General features: G+C 42.9%; 1 protein-coding gene across 2 annotated transcripts in view; it reads right to left on the reverse strand.

Annotated features, from left to right (window-relative positions):
- The window catches only part of LOC309336893 (L-amino-acid oxidase-like), a 268,023-nt gene extending 251,742 nt beyond the window's left edge, over positions 1-16,281 (reverse strand). Inside the window, exons 1-7 of one of the 2 annotated variants that reach the window (XR_014154077.1) lie at positions 16,267-16,281; positions 13,652-13,875; positions 12,059-12,165; positions 11,006-11,207; positions 9,854-9,907; positions 8,665-8,801; positions 5,477-6,574 (exon numbers count right to left, since the gene is read on the reverse strand). Coding sequence is in view for 1 of the 2 variants with exons in the window: in XM_081853372.1 (XP_081709498.1) it covers positions 5,809-6,574; positions 8,665-8,801; positions 9,854-9,907; positions 11,006-11,207; positions 12,059-12,165; positions 13,652-13,875; positions 16,267-16,279 (1,503 nt within the window). In the remaining variant the exon portion in view is untranslated. Of the gene's footprint in view, positions 1-4,879; positions 6,575-8,664; positions 8,802-9,853; positions 9,908-11,005; positions 11,208-12,058; positions 12,166-13,651; positions 13,876-16,266 lie in introns of those variants that run through there. The other variant, XM_081853372.1, reaches the window with a different exon arrangement.
- Between the last annotated feature and the right edge of the window lie 2,081 nt (positions 16,282-18,362).

Genomic DNA, 18,362 nt, shown 5'->3' on the forward strand with positions numbered 1-18,362 from the left:
GGATATCTCAGAGAAGTGCTTGGAAGTGGTTGGTGTAAAATGGGGACGTGGTATGGATGAGCATGGATTGGGAAGAGAGAAGGGGGATGTAGGTGGGAGAGAGGGAGGTTCTGGTGGAGATCACATATGTGGTAAATGACTGAGGGAGATTTAACAGAAGGCCATGGAAGAGGAGGAGCGTGTGTGTTTGTGTGTATGTGACACTTTTAGGACCCTGCAGTGGATATTTTTTTCTCTTAGGCTGACTGTGTCTTCTTGCGAGCTCCATGCAATCGGAGCCAGCCCTTTGGAGCCAGATAGTCGATGGCCCTGGTTAACTCTGCATTCCAGTAGGCCACCAGGGAATCAGCTGAGAGGCCATCAACATGGTATTATGTGTGCCACTACAACTCTCCGGAAGCCATTTGGATCCATTAAGTAGTGGGGGTGGACCATTCAAATAGTTCCCATGCTTTCATATCTATGTTATGACCGATATCTATTGCCCAGTGTATCATTGAGGATTTCACTTGCTCATCCTTTGTCTCCTATTCCAATAATATTTTATACATTTTAGACAACACTTTTACATTACATTCCAACAGTTCTCGCTCCAGTTGTGAGATTTGTTCCCCAAACCCTCGTATCCTATCTTTCTTAAATATGTCATAATTTTCCTGATAATTCCTTAAATTTTTTCAATTGATATTCTCCTCCCTCTTGTTTTAATAAATTTCTATGTTGTTCAACCTTCTATCATCTTCCTTTACTTTGCCGCTATAGCTTCCAGCAGTGAGAGCCATAATGGTGTTCTTACCTCTAATAAATTATTATATTTATCCCATACTCCATATAAGTTTTTCCTAATTATATGGTTTGTGAATCCTTTCTGAACTTTCAGCTTTGCATACCATAAATAAGTGTGCCAACCAAAAATATGATCATGACCTTCTAAGTCTAATATATGTGAATTCGCTAATGTCATCCATTCCTTCAACCAACATAAACAGGATGCCTCATAATATAATTTCATATCTGGAATAGGAAAACCTCCTCTTTCTTTTCCATCTATAAATATTTTATATTTTATTCTTGGTATTTTCCCTTGCCAGATATATTTAGAAATAACTTTTTACCTTTCCTTGAAACAATCTGTCTTGCCAATCACCGGAATTGATTGAAACAGAAATAATATCACTAGCAACACATTCATCTTTATGGTTCCAGTTACAGATAGGTAGCCGTGTTGGTCTGCCATAGTCAAAACAAAACAAATTCCTTCCAGTAGCACCTTAAAGACCAACTAAGTCAGTTCTTGGTATGAGCTTTCGTGTGCATGCACACTTCTTCAGATATCTGAAGAAGATATCTGGTATCTGAAGAAGTGTGCATGCACACGAAAGCTCATACCAAGAACTGACTTAGTTGGTCTTTAAGGTGCTACTGGAAGGAATTTGTTTTGTTTTATCTTTATGGTTGACACTCTGCCTAATAATGAAAGATTCATTCTGTTCCAAATTTGCAAATTTCTTTTAATATCTTATCTTTATTAATCTTAAGACCTGCTACCTTATTTTTTTATCTCTTATACTTTGGGGATTGATTCTATTGGTTCTTCTATGGACATCACCATGTTGTCTGCAAATGCTTTTAATTTATATTGTCTCTGTCCCACTCTTATGCCTTTAATATCTTGATTACATCTTATTCTTTGTGCCAATACTTCTAAAACTATTATAAACAACTAAGGGCAGCCTTGTCTTGTTCCTTTAGTTATTATACAATTCTCAGTCAGGACATTATTTACTATCAACTTAGTATATATTGCCTTGACTCCTTTTATAAAAATGTCTCCACAACTCATATATTCTAAAACTTTAAACAAAAAATCCCAGGAGACATTATCAAATGCTTTCTCGGTGTCATTAAAGCTGCTTGTTTTTCATTTCTCACTTGTAAGTGTTCTAATATAGCAAATACATTTCTAATATTATCTTTCATTTGTCTTCTTGGCAAAAATCCAGCCTGGTCATGGTGGATTACCTCTTTTAATACCAGTTTCAACCTATTTGCTAACATGTTTGCAAAAAGTTTATAATCATTGTTTAACAAAGATATAGGTCGATAATTTTTTAGCTGCTCAGGATCACTGTCTTGTTAAGAAATCAAACTCATATAAGCATTCTTCCAGGATTCTGGCAGCTCACCCGTATTTAAAATCATATTCATAATGTCCTTTAATGGTTCTATTAGATAATCCTGCAAGTTCTTATAATATATTGCTGAAAGACCATCAGGTCCTGGTGCTTTCAAAAGTTTTGCCTGTGAAATTGCTTGTTGTAATTCCATCGTTGTCACCTGTGCATTCAAAATTGGCATTTTATCTGTTGGTATTTTAGATATTCCACTGTCCTCTAGATATTTTTGCATTTCATCCAAATTATCCCATATCCCTCAATATAATTCTGTATAAAAATTCACGAATTGAGCTCTTATTTCTTTAGGACTTTCCACAACTCTACCTCCTATATTAATTTTGTTTATACAAGCTTTCTCTTGCCTTTTTTTTATTTGCCATGCTAATAATTTCCTTGGTTTATTAGCCTGGGCAAATTGTTTCTGTTTTAAATATTTAATTTTCCACTCTATTTCTGTGTTTGCAATACCGTATTTTTCACTCTATAAGACGCACCAGACCACAAGACACACCTAGTTTTTGGAGGAGGAAAACAAGAAAACAAATATTCTGAATCTCAGAAGCCAGAACAGCAAAAGGGATCGCTGTGCAGTGAAAGCAGCAATCCCTCTTGCTGTTCTGGCTTCTGGGATAGCTGCACAGCCTACATCCGCTCCATAAGACGCACACACACCTCCCCTTACTTTTAGGAGGGAAAAAGTGAGTTTTATAGAGCAAAAAATACAGTATTTTAATATCCTGTTTAACTATCTCTTTTTGAGGGGAACTGATCAATTCTTTTTCTTTCCTCTTTCTTTCTTATAAAATTTATTGCTTTTTCAACTCTTTTCTTTTTTTTGGTATGCACTTTCCTGAGTAAAAAATGCCCGCATCGCTGCTTTGCTCGCATCCCATACCACTTTCAAATTTGTCTCCTGATTCAAATTAATTTCAAAATAATCTTTTAATATGCCCCCCTTTCTAATATTTCTTGATCATTAAATAGAAAACTCCTGCAATTATTTTTTCAGCCACACTGTGTCATTATATCACTGTAATTCCTTCCTTAACCTCTCACTCTACTTTCTCATGGTGTACTTTAATCTAATATTTTGATATTTGTTTTCCTGTTTTCCCTCTTTCACTACAACTTATTTGCAAAGCTTCCCAGGCTACAAAAGAAAAGAGTAGAACAATAAAATAAAATAAGAAAGCCTTTAAAACCAAATTTGTCTCCTTTTTTAAACTCAGAGGTTTTACAAGTCTCCTTTTTCATTTGCAAAAACCATGTCTCTCAGCAGAGTGATTCTTCCTTCAGCCGCTTCAAAGGCCCTGCAAATATCCATTTATTTATGTTAATTCTGGGGTTTTTAAAACCAAATCTCCCTTCCCTGATCTTTAGCTTTCTTCTGAAAAACACACTTCTTAACCCATATATAATTGAAAGTAATGTAAATTACACCAAATCCAGTTTGTTCACTCATTTTTTCCTCAGATTATGGGTTCATCTCGTTTTATTTGTCTACAGAGCTCTCTCGTTTTATAGAGAGCAACTGGCACCGAGAGCCAAAGGCTCAGAATTCCAAGAAAACTAGTTTGTTCCCTCCAAACTTTTGACTGACATTTGGTCAAATGCATTTTCGTTCCCACAGGCATTCCCTGGAGACGACATGATACATGTTATACAATAGGTGTGAACTGCGCTGGGACTCAAGCAAAGGGTGGACCACAACCAGAACATGAGTCCTGGGTGACATGTCACATTGTTTAAACCAAAGTCAAAGTATTTTTAAAAGGGGGAAATGTAGTGTGCGTATGCACCAGTATCTCAGCCAGTTATGCAACAGATCATCGAGGCTACAGATGGGGAAATTTCCTGCTTTCGGCTTCTCTCTATTTTGCAATCATTTTGTTTAAAGTCCTCGTGAAAATTCAACAGTAATTTTAGTGTGACTCTCTGCACATGTTTACAAGCAATTTTGCTTTGCCTCCACATTCTGCCAAGCAGTTTCCCCTAATAGATGCACATTAGCATTCTATTTTCGTTAATACAGTGGAACCTCAGTTTTGAGCATCTCAGAAGTCGAACGTTTCAGCTTTCGAATGCTGAAAACCCAGAAGTAACTGCTTCGGTTTTCGAACAATTTTCAGAGCCAAACTTGCCACACAGCTTCCATTTTGAGTTTCCCTATTGTATTAAGGCTTCCGCTTTCAGTTTTTGGTTTTCAAATGTTTCGGAAGTCGAACGGTCTTCAGGAATGGATTACGGTCAAAAACCGAGGTTCCACTGTACCTCAGAATATTTGTACACATACATAGCTGGAGAACTGCATTGCAAAATTCCAAATTTCAAAGGAAAGCTATGTTTTGGCCCCCATATTCTTTTGGAACGTGTGGATTATGAGGACTTATCTTCAAATGTGAACTTAATTGATTTCATCCACTAGCCAAACATAGCCTCTTCGTTTTTTCTCCTTCTCTCCGAACAAGCCAGGAGTTGTACCCAAGGGCTGTTGTTGGTTGACCTCTTGTGGTTTGTTGAGAGTGAGAGGTGATCACCAGCCTGGGTTTGGATTTATTGTTAAGGCAAGGCATGATGGCTTGACTCCAGGGAGCATACTATAGCAGGAGCATGAGAGGAGCAAAGCATCCATGATTTGGGCAGCTATGCACGAATCATAGTTAGACGTAACTATGGCTTGAAATGATGTGTGAATGCGTCAATGACTTCTGAGCAGCGTTTATTTGATTTAAGACCATTAGCCTGGCAGCCAGAAAATGCAAACAGATTGTGCCTTGCAATGCAGTTAAAAAATATGATTTGTCCTATTCAATATGAATCTTCTTTAATATTGTGCATCACTTAAAAAACAACAATACCATAAATTGATTGAGGAGGGGGAGTAGATGAATAATCATAGAGTTGGAAGGGACCCTGAGGGTCATCTAGTCCAACCCCCTGCAATGCAGGAATCAAATAAGGAAATTATTTTTGCTCCATCACATCATCCACTGCCACAAACACACAGCAGGTTGAGAGAAAATCCCTTTGTTTGTTTGTTTGTTTATCTGATTAGTTGTTTGTCATCCAAAGGGTCTCCAAACGACTTCCATTGAAAAGAAAATATGCATACAGTGGTACCTCGGGTTACATACGCTTCAGGTTACAGACTCCGCTAACCCAGAAATAGTGCTTCAGGTTAAGAACTTTGCTTCAGGATGAGAACAGAAATCGGGTTCCGGCGGCACGGCGGCAGCAGGAGGCCCCATTAGCTAAAGTGGTGCTTCAGGTTAAGAACAGTTTCAGGTTAAGTACTTAACCTGAGGTACCACTGTATATACATTATGCCATAGAAAGGGGGAGGGAATCAGATAACACATCAATATGCCATACAACATATTGGGAAGACAAAATCAAAACACCCTCCAAAAAGGAATAACAGAAAACATTAGCTGGTTGGCATCCGTCTGCCTCGGGAGACAATGGCAGAACACGCCTTTGCAGATGAATTCAAACAGTTGAAAGGTTACAGTGCCTGTCAAAGAAAACTAGCAGTACACAAATAATCACAGCTAGGATCAAGTAACTGGTCTTTCCTTTTCACGAAGGATAAACATCACCAATGTCTGTTTTGCAGCTCCTACAACACAGATCAGGCACTGAGGTGAATCCCACTTGCTGCCCTTATAGCAGTCTTCATGGCTGAGTCGATCCAAGCGTGCGGGTGGGCTGTGTACTCTCCGGCGAAGTACACTCTCCCTTCATTCTGTTTCAAAGCCTCGAAAAGCTGGGTGAACTGGTATGGAGTGGGTTGAGCAAAGGCCCCCATGGAAAACTTGTCTAGGGCCCACTTCTGCACAACGTGCTGGTTGCAGACGGATCTGAGGTAAGACTTGGAGACGTTGTGGATTTCCGACAGGTCATCCATCACCACGTCAACGCACTTTTCCTCGCTGAGGGGAACGAAGAAGTCGGCGTCATCATTGAACGTATAAGAGGCCAGGAGTACCCCGAGGCCACTAGGGAAGACATGGTTCGGGTAATAGATCATTCGGGATGGGCGGTCCGTGATCGACTTCCCACCTCGGATCCCGTCTTTCTCCCAAAACCTGTCTGTGCAGGCCAAGGCGATTTTGGTAGAGCTTGCGTAATGAAAAGAACGCAGAGCGCGAGCCTTGGGGTGGGAAAGAAGAGGCTGGTATTTGATGAGCCGAGCGGCTTTCGCCGTCGCCGTGACGATGACGTAGTCGGCGGTCAGACTCGACAAGGTTCCTTTGCCCCGCTTGCGGTAAAACACCCTCACTTTCTTGCCGGTGCTAAGTATTTTCTCGACGCTGCAGCTTAGACGGATTGTCCCGGGCATTTCCCGGGAGAAGCCGTTGGGGAGCTGGTCAAATCCTCCTGTGATTTCTTCAAAACTTGGGGAGGTAGAAGGAGGAAACAGGAGCAGAAAAAGAAAGGAAAGGAAAAGTCATTGAACAGGGTGAGCAACCCAAGCAAAACATGCTCCCTGCAACATTTATATTTCCCAAGAGCAAAATGGCATATTATTATTCTCTGGTTCCTACAGTTACTAAGGCATATAATGATGGTATCCAGAGCAGCACAGCCATCACATTTCACTGCTGATTTTCCCCTCGCTGTGCCACTTCTTATCTTTATGTGTTTCTCTGGCCCTCCTTTGTGACACCTCCAGCCTTTTTACCTCAAGTTGCAATGGTTGGCCCAGTAAGGGGTACACGGTAGACCAAAAGGCAACCTATTCTTCCCTTCCTCCTTGATTCCTTCTCATTTAGTAACTACTTGTTGAGAAAGCAGCTTATTTCATCTCAGGTTTTACTTCCTTCCTGCTTCTTTTCCGTGTTGAGTTAGCATGTCCTAGAGTTAACTTCTTGGCTCCATCTTGGCTCCATGTAAAGCCTAAGAATGACTTTGTGCGCCATGAGTAATAACCTTAAGTTTTCGTTATACTTTCCGGCTACTTCTTTCTGCACACCCCTGCAGTACAGTGGTACCTCGGGTTAAGAACTTAATTCATTCCAGAGGTCTGTTCTTAACTTGAAACTGTTCTTAACCTGAAGCACCACTTTAGCTAACGGGTTCTCCTGCTGCCACCGCCACACGATTTCTGTTCTCATCCTGAGATAAAGTTCTTAACCCAAGGTACTATTTAAGGGTTAGCGGAGTCTGTAACCTGAATCGTATGTAACCCAAGGTACCACTGTATATATTTACCAAACTTCCAACAGGACCAAGACATTTTGCCACCTGAGGCAAAGGGCAAGACGTTGCCCCTCCAATGCTATTCCAAGATCGTGTCTACTACCATTCTGTGCTTGGAAGCTGACTGAACTGGCAGTGGACCAACCCCTACACCTGAAGGAAGCAAACTGGCTTAGAAGCCATAGTGCAGGCTGTGTGACATGCACAACTCTGTCCTCCAACAGCTTGCATCTGCCACCTAAGGCAGCCACCTCACCTTCCCTAGCAATAGGGCCGGCAGTACAGTGGTACCTCGGTTTTCAAACATCTCCGTTGATCAACATTTCAGTTCTCGAAGGCTGTGAACCCAGAAGTAAATGCTTCTGTTTTTGAACACTTTTCAAATGGAGAACATGCCACAGGGCTTCCATATTGAGTTTTCCGTATTGAGGCTTTCGTATTGAGTTTTCGGTTTTCAAAAGTTTCAGAACTTGAATGGTCTTCCGGAATGGATTATGTTCGAAAACCAAGTTACCACTGTAGTGGCACCTGCTCTGTAGAACACCCTCCCATCAGATGTCAAGGAAATAAACAACTATCTGACTTTTAGAAGACATCTGAAGGCAGCCCTGCTTAGGGAAGTTTTTAATGTTTGATTTATTTATTTTTTGGCTTTATTATTATTATTAATATTCTGTTGGGAGCCGCCCAGAGTGGATGGGGAAACCCAGCCAGATGGGCAGGGTATAAATAAATAAATAAATAAGTAAATGATAATAATAATCTACAGATCTTCTTCCAAATGCATATATTAGGAGAAAAGCGCAGTTAAATTTTCACAAGGACATAATAAATAAATCTGAAAACTGAAGTGGAGATGTGGACAACCAAATTTATAATATAATAATAATTTATTCTTTGTACTCCACCCATCCAACTGGGTTGCCCCAGCCCCTCTGGGCGGCTTTCGGCATATATGAAAACATAATAGAACATTAAACCTTTAAAATATTCCTTTTACAGAGCTGCCTTCGGATGCTATATAAGTACTCATCTCCTTAACCTCTGAGGGGAGGGAATTCCACAGGGCGGGCGCCACTACCGAGAAGGCCCTCTGCCTGATTCCCTGTAACCTCACTTCTCACAGTGAGGGAACCACCAGAAGGCCCTCGGAGCTGGACTTCAGTGTCCGGGTAGAACGATGGGGGTGGATACACTCCTTCAGGTTGGAATAACGAGAAACCAAAACTCCATCCAACTCAGTTACAGTATTAATGAAGCTGATACAATATCCCCTCCCTTTTACCTGTCATCGTCATAGAAGGTCACATAGTCCATAGCAGAATCAATAAATGAAGTGTAGAATCCACCTTCTTCGTTCAAGAGGTCACCAATCATATCTACTGCTCCTTTGCTCAGATTTCCTTCTTTGATTAAATATTCCTGTTTGGAGGAAATGGGGACGGGGATTAGCTAGAGAAAGGCTAGTTAAAAGTACATGTGCTTCCTTATTTGAGCTAGACAGTCATACCTCGGGTTACAGCCGCTTCAGGTTGCGTTTTTTCAGGTTGTGGACTACCGAAATCCGGAATTACCAGAATTACCAGAAACATGCGGGTTTCAGCAGTCACGCATGTGCAGAAGCACTAAATCACGCTTTGCGCATGCGCAGAAGCACCGAAGCGCAATCCGCGCGTGTGCAGACACGCAAAGGCAGGTTGCGAACGCTGCGGGTTGCGAACGTGCATCCCGCACGGATCACGTTCGCAACCTGAGCGTCCACTGTAGCTAATTTATCCGCAAACATAGTCCAACAGTATGGTCACAGATTCCCCATTCCTGTTTTGTCTTCTGCATCCAATTTCCCAACCAGCCAAAGATTCTATGGGCCTAATGATAATTTTAGCAAACAGAACGGCTGTACAGTGGTACCTCGGGTTACATACACTTCAGGTTACATATGCTTCAGGTTACAGACTCCGCTAACCCAGAAATAGTGCTTCAGGTTAAGAACTTTGCTTCAGGATGAGAACAGAAATCGTGCTCCGGCGGCGTGGCAGCAGTAGGAGGCCCCATTAGCTAAAGTGGTGCTTCAGGTTAAGAACAGTTTCAAGTTAAGTACGGACCTCCGGAACGAATTAAGTACTTAACCTGAGGTACCACTGTATTTTCACTGTTAGTGCAAATGCACAGGCTGTCAGAGCCTGCCCATGTCCACTAACATGCTAAGAGGATAGCTCCATTGATTTAGTGTGGCGCGCATGAACCTGAACGTGCTGTCAGGTGGCCCACTTTACAGAGGACAGTCTTTGATTCAAAAGGCTGTTTAGTTCAAGTTCTGTTTAACGTTAATGAACCATTAAGACAGAGAACAAGCAGGCGAAGTTCAGCCATCAACCATTCGCACTGGTAACTCATACAAAAGTTTTATACAAGGGCAACAATCCAGATCAAAGTAAAAATACTGCAGACAAGCAAAGGCCCACTTTGCCTACCTTGACGGAATATGAGTCGTATTTTTCCTTCAAAATCGTGCAGTTTTTTGTTACCTGCATGGTAAACATAAATATTGTTACTGGATCAGAAATGCCCATTTGAAACCTTCCTCACCAGCCTTAAAACATTCATTCAGTATTCGGTTAAGAAAAAACACTCTGGTCACATTTGAAGATTTATTAAGTGATTCTTATGTTAACTGATATGCTCTGACGATATTATATTATGGGAGTTGTCTTATGTGCGATGTGGAGGGCATGTGTGGCTTTATTTGTTTGTTTGTTTTAAGCCCTTCATCATAAAGCCTTGACAATTAAAAGTCACCACCCTCGTCAAAAGACGCAAGGCTTGCGCAACAACGTGTCAGCAAAATGAATCCACGTAACAGAGGAACACAGTGCGAAACCGACAAAGAAGCTTTGCGAAAAGCGTGAAGAGAAAAGAAAGAAAAGATGGGAAGAACAGACTAGAAAGCAACTCCAAAAATCATTCACAGTCTGACGAGCCTTTACTAATAGGAAGGCCTTCATCTCTCCCCCCCCCCCAAGCTTGTATGGTCACAGCCAGGCCAGCCAGCCTCCCTTGTGAAGGGCATTCCCTCCCCCCAATAAAAAATTATAGCACCACCATGGGAAGGCCTTTGTAGAAGCATAGTGTGTATCTGCTAAAGGGTGTAACCAGTTCCACTGCCGAACTGAATACCTGCTGCAGGTAACCACAAGCAGGTAGAGGCAGTGTCAGTCAGCAGGGCAGCGTGGCAGTGGTTACCTGGCTTCCCAATGTTGGGAGGGCCAAAGTGTTGTGGAACTAACTCCTTGTAGTGTGGGTGCAGTGGGGAGCATTGGCTCTGCCTGGACCCCACCAATCTTGCCCTTCTCCCTCTTTGTAACCAGCACCAGTGCTCGGCATTGGGAAGCCGGGCGAGCGATGCCAGTTTGCTGACCACTACTTGGGAAAATGGCTGCTGAACGCAGGCCCTGTTGCTGGATTTGCCTAGGCATCTGGTTGGCTAGAAACAGGATGCTAGATTGGGCGGGCCTTTATAGTCCTATGTGATCGGAAGAGGGTACTTGGAGCCAGGCCTTACCAGAAGACCTTAAGATGCAGGCAAGCTGGTTCATGAACACACAGCCGCTTTACAAAACACCTACCCGATCCAGTGACTCGTGGAAGAGTTTAGAGGCAGATTTTCCTCTCTCATTGGGAGCCACTTCATATCCAAACAGCTTGGCGTTTTCCTCCACCGCAGACACTTTTTCCTTTCTATTTCTAATGAAGTACCAGGCATTCTTATCCGTCTGAACAAACGGGTTTAACGTGAGGTTGAATTTCTTAATATATTCACGAACAATTCTGCAGGGGAAAGGAGTAAGAAAGGCCTTTTTTAAAAAAGTATATGTGTAAAATAATATAACAGGACATGGTGTTTTCATATTCAGGGATGTTAGCAAGGCTGCGAAGCATTCATTACACACCCACAGCTCAGAAGGGAGGATAATGCCCGATAGGAACGAAAGGTTGAACATATTTTGTTATGGCCAAGAATGCAGCAGGTCTTGTAGGGTCACTTCCTGTCAGGGAACTGCCATCGGCTCAGGGGCGAGAAGGGAAAGGGCGGATGGATTACAGAGAGCCCCCAAAGATTGTGGGAAGCAGCACTTCCTCAGCGGAGGAAGGAAGCCCCGCCTCTAGTGGGGAGGAGATGCAGGGCTCGGAGGAGGCAAGGCGGTGCCAGGACACCTTGCCTGAGCAAAGCAGGGAGGAGGGAGGTCCCCCGTTACCCAAGCCTTCCTTGCGCAGTAGGCTTTCGCGCAGAGAGGGGAGGAGTTGACTGGGGGTCAAGAGACTGCTGGGGAAGATTTAAGGACCGCCCACTCTCAGATTCTGCCAGTGAATGAGCAAGACATGGAATAGAGGCGCTCTGCATTGTAAAGGTTTTTAGCACCAATAATAAAGCTTTAGAACAGACCAGTGAGGCATCTTGCCCGATTGCTCTCGAGCAACCACCTGATAGACTTAACACTTCCCCTTCCCAAGTCTGCTCTCTAGGCAGATGCCTACTCAAAACTAAAAAAAAATCACACCAACTGCTAATTCCAGGAAATGGGAAGGAGGGTACAAGGTAAAATGAAGTACTCCATCCGCAGATGTTTCTAAAACAGAATGAGTTTTGTGCATGATTGGCAACAAGCTTTTTGCCTTACTTCTGTGCCTTGGGCAGACGCATCGGTCCCATATCCATGTACCAGTCTTTCTCACGATAGGTCTTTATCCGACCCCCAATGCGGTCACTGGCTTCCAGAATCTGAACCTAGGAAGAAATGCATTGTCGCTGTTTATGCTTCACTTCCTTACCGATTGCTGCTCCAGAAACAAACAACACGAAAAATATCAAAAAAAAAAATACACAAAACACAAAAACTGACATAAAAAAACATAAATCCATATCTGACAAGTTAATAATATGAACACTAAAAAGAAAAACAAACTTCGACTTCCACCAATCCCACAGCACCTCTTTTACCTCTCACTGTGTTTTCCTGTTTTCCTTATCATCTCTACCCTAGCATCCAGATATAAATCCCTCTTTCTTATCCTTTCGCTTCACAAGGTTATTCCAGACTCAGCCAGATTTCTGTCCTTGAATCTTGGCTTTTAAGGTATTCATTTAGACACTCCCATTCCTTTTTCACTTCACTTTTTGGTTTTTGTCTTATTATATCTGTCAATTTGGCTAATTCTAAATATTCTGAAAGGCCAACTTAGCAGTTCAAAAGCACACCAGTGCAAGTAGATAAATAGGTACTGCTGTGGCAGGAAGGTAAACAGCGTTTCCGTGACCTCTAGTTTCCGTCACGGTATCCCGTTGCGCCAGAAGTGGTTTAGTCATGCTGGCCACGTGACCCAGAAAGCTGTGGACAAACACCGGCTCCCTCGGCCTGAAAGCGAGATGAACGCTGCACCCCATAGTCGTTTTTGACTGGACCTAACCGTCGAGGGGTCCTTTACCTTTTTACCTAGATAACCCCCAAAAATTAAGCAACGTGGACTAAAGTAACATCTGGGACCCCTCTGAGATTAAGAGCCCCAAAGCTTAACCTTCATTAGTTTCATAGTAGATCGGCCCCTGCAAGCATGGATGCGAGAAACATAACTATGCACATCGGAGGGGCAATAGCTTCATTATATGGGGCAAGATGCGCAGTTCAGACCTTGGCACCTACAATTAAGGGTCTCAAATGGCAGGTGAAAGAGCCCATGTTCTGCAGAACCACTCATTTTAGACCCACCCCCCTTCTTCCTCCTTTTTGTCAAGATTAAAGACCTGTGTTTCTCAGATTGCAGACCTATGCATGGCTAAAGGTAAAGGTAAAGAGACCCCTGACCATTAGGTCCAGTCATGGCCGACTCTGGGGTTGTGGCGCTCATCTCGCTTTATTGGCCGAGGGAGCCGGCGTACAGCTTCCGGGTCATGTGGCCAGCATGACTAAGCCGCTTCTGGCGAACCAGAGCAGCGCATGGAAACGCCAATTACCTTCCCGCTGGAGCGGTACCTATTTATCTACTTGCACTTTGACGTGCTTTTGAACTGCTAGGTTGGCAGGAGCAGGGACCGAGCAACGGGAGCTCACCCGGTCATGGGGATTCGAACCTCCGACCTTCTGATCAGCAAGTCCTAGGCTCTGTGGTTTAACCCGCAGCGCCACCCGTGTCCCTATGCATGGCTACTAAGAAGTAAATCCACTTGACTCCAAGGAAAGTGTACACAGGATTACAGCCTTTGTTAGTACAATTACCTGATGTCCCGCATCTTTCAGTAATTTGGCAGCAGTGAGCCCGCTTATTCCTGCCCCAACAATGACAATGGTCTTTGGATTTGAAGCCTTTCCCAGCCCATTTCTGGCAACATTTAACAGCTCCTCATAGTCGGGATCCTCAAAACACTTCATCCATTCCTCGTGGTCCTCAGCATGATTTGGGGAAACCAAGGCTATCAAGAGCAGCAGGAACGGGAAAAGTGCTAGAAAACAAGAAATGATTGAACAGGAACTATATATAAAAAAGGAGGGCAAATTCAGAAATGACATCTGATGCCCTTTTAAAATGTGTGGTTTAAATTGGATTGTTTTTGTTTTTATTATGTATTTTGTGTTTTTATATTGTGAATTTATGTTGTGAACCACCCTGAGACCTGTGAGCAGTGCTTTTTTTCTTGGGGTACGCATACCTCTAAACATTTTGTGAATCTTTGTACTTTTGTCCATTTACTGTATTTATTTTTCCCGATTTGAACTATAAAATGGTGGGGTTTTTTGAGTCAAAAATAAGAGTACCCCTAAACATTTTTTTAGAAAAAAAGCACTGCCTGTGAGTATAGGACAGTATACAGATAATAATAATAAATAATAATAATAATAATAATAATAATGCATGAAAAATGCAAATTTTGGTTGATTTGTTTGAGTCATGCATTTTGGCACCTTCCAATTTTGAATTCTCTAGAAATCACTGAAATAACCACTTAGTGCTTGACCCCCCCAACTGGGTGGAAACCTGGTCCCTATTTTCTTTTAAATTGTCTATGTTACAAATAGGGCCAGAGAAATATTACTGTAGTCTCTTCTCACAACAGAATCAGATGTAGTAACTGCAGGACTTTTTTTATCCGGAACTCAGTTCTGGCACCTCTCAGGTGGGTGCCATTGCCATTATAAGAGAACAAGGGAGGTGTTCAGTGTGAGTTCCAGCACCTCTTTTTCTAGAAAAACAGCACTGATTAACTGTATAGCTGTCCTTGGCCAAAATGAAAACACAGAACTAGATATTGCCTCCCAATAGTTCTTCTTCGCTTTACTGCAGCTGCTACCATGTGTGAAAGCTCCAAGTCTCCTCCGAACTTCCCTGTTTCCCTGCCTGCTTTGACTTATAGCCCTCCCATGTCAGAAAGCATTCCTTTTCACAAAGATGATGAAGAAAGGTTTTAAAAAGATGAAGACAAAGGCATCGTTACAATTAAGATGACAGTTACCAAAAAAAATGAATTCAAAGAAGAACTTTGTAAGCAGTATACCTGAAGGAGCGTCTCCACCCCCATCGTTCTACTCGGACACTAAGGTCCAGCACCGAGGGCCTTCTGGCGGTTCCCTCACTGCGAGAAGCCAAGTTACAGGGAACCAGGCAGAGGGCCTTCTCGGTAGTGGCGCCCGTCCTGTGTTATGCTCTCCCACCAGATGTCAAAGAGAACAAGAACTACCAGACTTTTAGAGGACATCTGAAGGCAGCCCTGTTTAGGGAAGCTTTTAATGTTTGATATATTACAGTATTTTAATATTTTTTTGGAAGCCGGCCAGAGTGGCTGGGGAAGCCCAGCCAGATGGGCGGGGTATAAATAATAAATTATTATTATTATTAAGCAAGGGATCAAGGAAGAGATGGTGGATCCATCTCCTTGTCCTTCTCACATCGGGCATCAGATACCAGCCTTGGTGCCCACTCAACGCTATTGGACTCCAACACCCATCATCCCCCACCAGCATGGCCAATGCTCAGTTGTAGTCCAACAATATCTAGAGGGCACCAGATTGGAAAAGGATGTCATATACCTTAATCATCCCCAACAGAGGTTTGTCCAAGGTTTCCATAAGGGATAGTCAACATATGGCTCTAGCCAGCTGACTCTGTTGCTATGAAGTTACTACAGTAACAGCAACAGAAAGTAGGTAGCCGTGTTGGTCTGACACAGTCGAAATATATTAAAAATAATTAAAAATGTCCAGTAGCACCTTAGAGATCAACTAAGTTTGTTCTTGGTATATGAAAAGCAATTGTAATGAACAGATTGTGCTAGTAGGACTGCAAGAAGTTCTGTAAAGCGGACTACTTGAAATATTGCAAGAAAGACTATGAAGAGAATTATTAGTTAATGATAATTAAAAGTAATAGAGAAATTAAGAAATGCAGAACAAGTGATAAAGAACGGAATATCTTCAGAGGTTGTTGACGGAAGTCTAAAATATTGTATAAGATAAGAAGTTATGTTAAACGATTGTTGGAAATGATACGTTTAAAAAAACACTAATAAAAATATATTTTTTAAAAAGTTTGTTCTTAGTATAAGCTTTCGTGTATATGAAACCTTGTACCCAGAACAAACTTAGTTGGTCTCTAAGGTGCTACTGGACAATTTTTTTTATTTTTTATATATTTCAGCAACAGAAGAGGAGGAGGAGGAGGAGGAGGAGGAGGAGAAAAGGAAGAAGAAGAAGAAGAAGAAGAAGAAGAAGAAGAAGAAGAAGAAGAAGAAGAAGACATTATAAAGTTAAAAACAAATCAGAATTAGAGCATAGCCATAACTTGATGTCCCAGAGGACACTTGCATCCTAAAATTTCTATGAGAAAATGAAAGACTTACAGAATTGGTCCATGTTCTGATAGGCAGTGTAAGGATAGCAAGTGAATGCTCTTATTTTATAGCCAGAATGTGGCCGGCTATGAGCCAATAGTGATTCAGAAACCTCTTTGGTGACCAGCCTCTCAAAGGGCAATTCCCAAACACACCTATCTGGTAAAGGTCACCTGAAGCACAGTACATGCAATCGAGATGGATGGCACAATATAGCTGCATATCTTCTAAGAAAGTACCTTTAAAAAACACCTTAGAGGTGCGGGAAAGACATGCAAAGCTTGATCTGGAATGCTTAAAAGTGAGGCCAAGAAGATCTCACCTTTTGCCCAATGGGTTTTATAGGATATCCTGTAAGATTTTTAAGGGTCTAATAAAACTTGAATGGGTGGAAAGCAAGCAAAGTTCGATATAGTCAATCTTTCTACAAATACAGGAAGGGAAATGTCAGAGATTACAGCATAATTTGCTCCCTAGCAGCTATCTAGCAACCCCGATATTTACTGACTGATTAGAAGACATTAGGTCAGATTAGACTGGACTCAGGTCAGGTTATAAAATATTTTACACACACACACACACTAAGGTTACCAGATGTCCCCATTTCCCAGGGACAGTCCCCAGATTTACAAATCAGTCCCCTGACAAAATCCATCTATTTAGGAGGAAGTTGAAAAGTGTCCCCGGATTCATTGAAAAAAATCTGGTAGCCTTAACACACACACACAATGAAATATATTAAACTAAAATATCCTACAGTGAAGACAAGGAGCAGTGTAATAAACAAAGGATGGTAATAAACCAAGATAGTGTTGGACTAGGACCTGGGAGACCAGGGTTCAAATCTCCACTTGGCTATGAGGCTTAATATCTGTCTTTGGGTCAGACACTGCCTCTCAGCCTAGCTTACCTCGCAGGGTCGTTGTGGGGGTTAAATGAGGAGGGGGAGAACCATGCAGGCCGCCTTGAGCTCTTTGGAGAAGAAGTTGAGATATAAATGTGTTTATTAAGTAAATAACCACCTAATCCAAGAGCTCCTCGCCTCTAAGGTCAAATATGGCTAAAAAGGTAAAGGTAAAGGGACCCCTGACCATTAGGTCCAGTCACAGACGACTCTGGGGTTGCGGCGCTCATCTCGCTTTGTTGGCCGAGGGAGCCGGCGTACAGCTTCCAGGTCATGTGGCCAGCATGACTAAGCCGCTTCTGGCGAACCAGAGCAGCGCACGGAAACACCGTTTACCTTCCCGCTGGAGCGGTACCTATTTATCTACTTGCACTTTGCTGTGCTTTTGAACTGCTAGGTTGGCAGGAGCAGGGACCGAGCAACGGGAGCTCACCCAGTCGTGGGGATTCGAACCGCCGACCTTCTGATCAGCAAGCCCTAGGCTCTGTGGTTTAACCCCCAGCGCCACCCACATCCCAAATATGGCTAGTCCTAAGCAAATTCTTTGGCCAAGCCCAATGCAAGAAAAGTGCCAGTGGTGTCGCAAGGCTCCCAATCAGGAAGAGGAAGCAAGCGTATTTCAAGGCGATTGTGCCGTTGGGACTGCACCGTTGGGACTTGAGGCCTAGTGCCTCGAGGCAAAAGAAAGTGATAACATGGTATCCACGTAAACGGCTGCTGACGGTAAAGAAAGTAGGGGAAAAGGCAGCATTTTAAGAAGCAGGACTCAGCACTTGCAAAACCCAAGAACAACAAAAAGAGCATCAACAGAAGGGTGGGCTAAAGTAGTTCAGGCACTAGAGCAGGGGTCCTCATACTTTTTAAACAGGGGGCCAGTTCACTGTCCCTCAGACACTGTTGGGGGCCAGACTATAGTTTGAAAAACATATGAATTCCTATGCACACTGCACACAGTGTCGGAGCTTCATGCTCCGGCACCGGGGGGGAGGAGAGCAGGTGGGGGCAGAGCTGGTGCGCGTCCTGGGGGCGTGATGCGCCACCCACAGGGGTGTGGCACAGGTCCTGGGAGCATGGCACCCAGCACAGGTGGGGGGGGGCAGCCGCAATGGCACCCCACCGGGATCGCGCTGCCAGGGGCGATGCGCTCCGCCCACACTCCTCCTCTTCCAGTGACTGCACATATTTTATTTGTGGTGCACAA

Source organism: Podarcis erhardii (genome assembly GCF_964252035.2).
Source record: "Podarcis erhardii genome assembly, chromosome: 2".
Taxonomy (NCBI): Eukaryota; Metazoa; Chordata; class Lepidosauria; order Squamata; family Lacertidae; genus Podarcis; species Podarcis erhardii.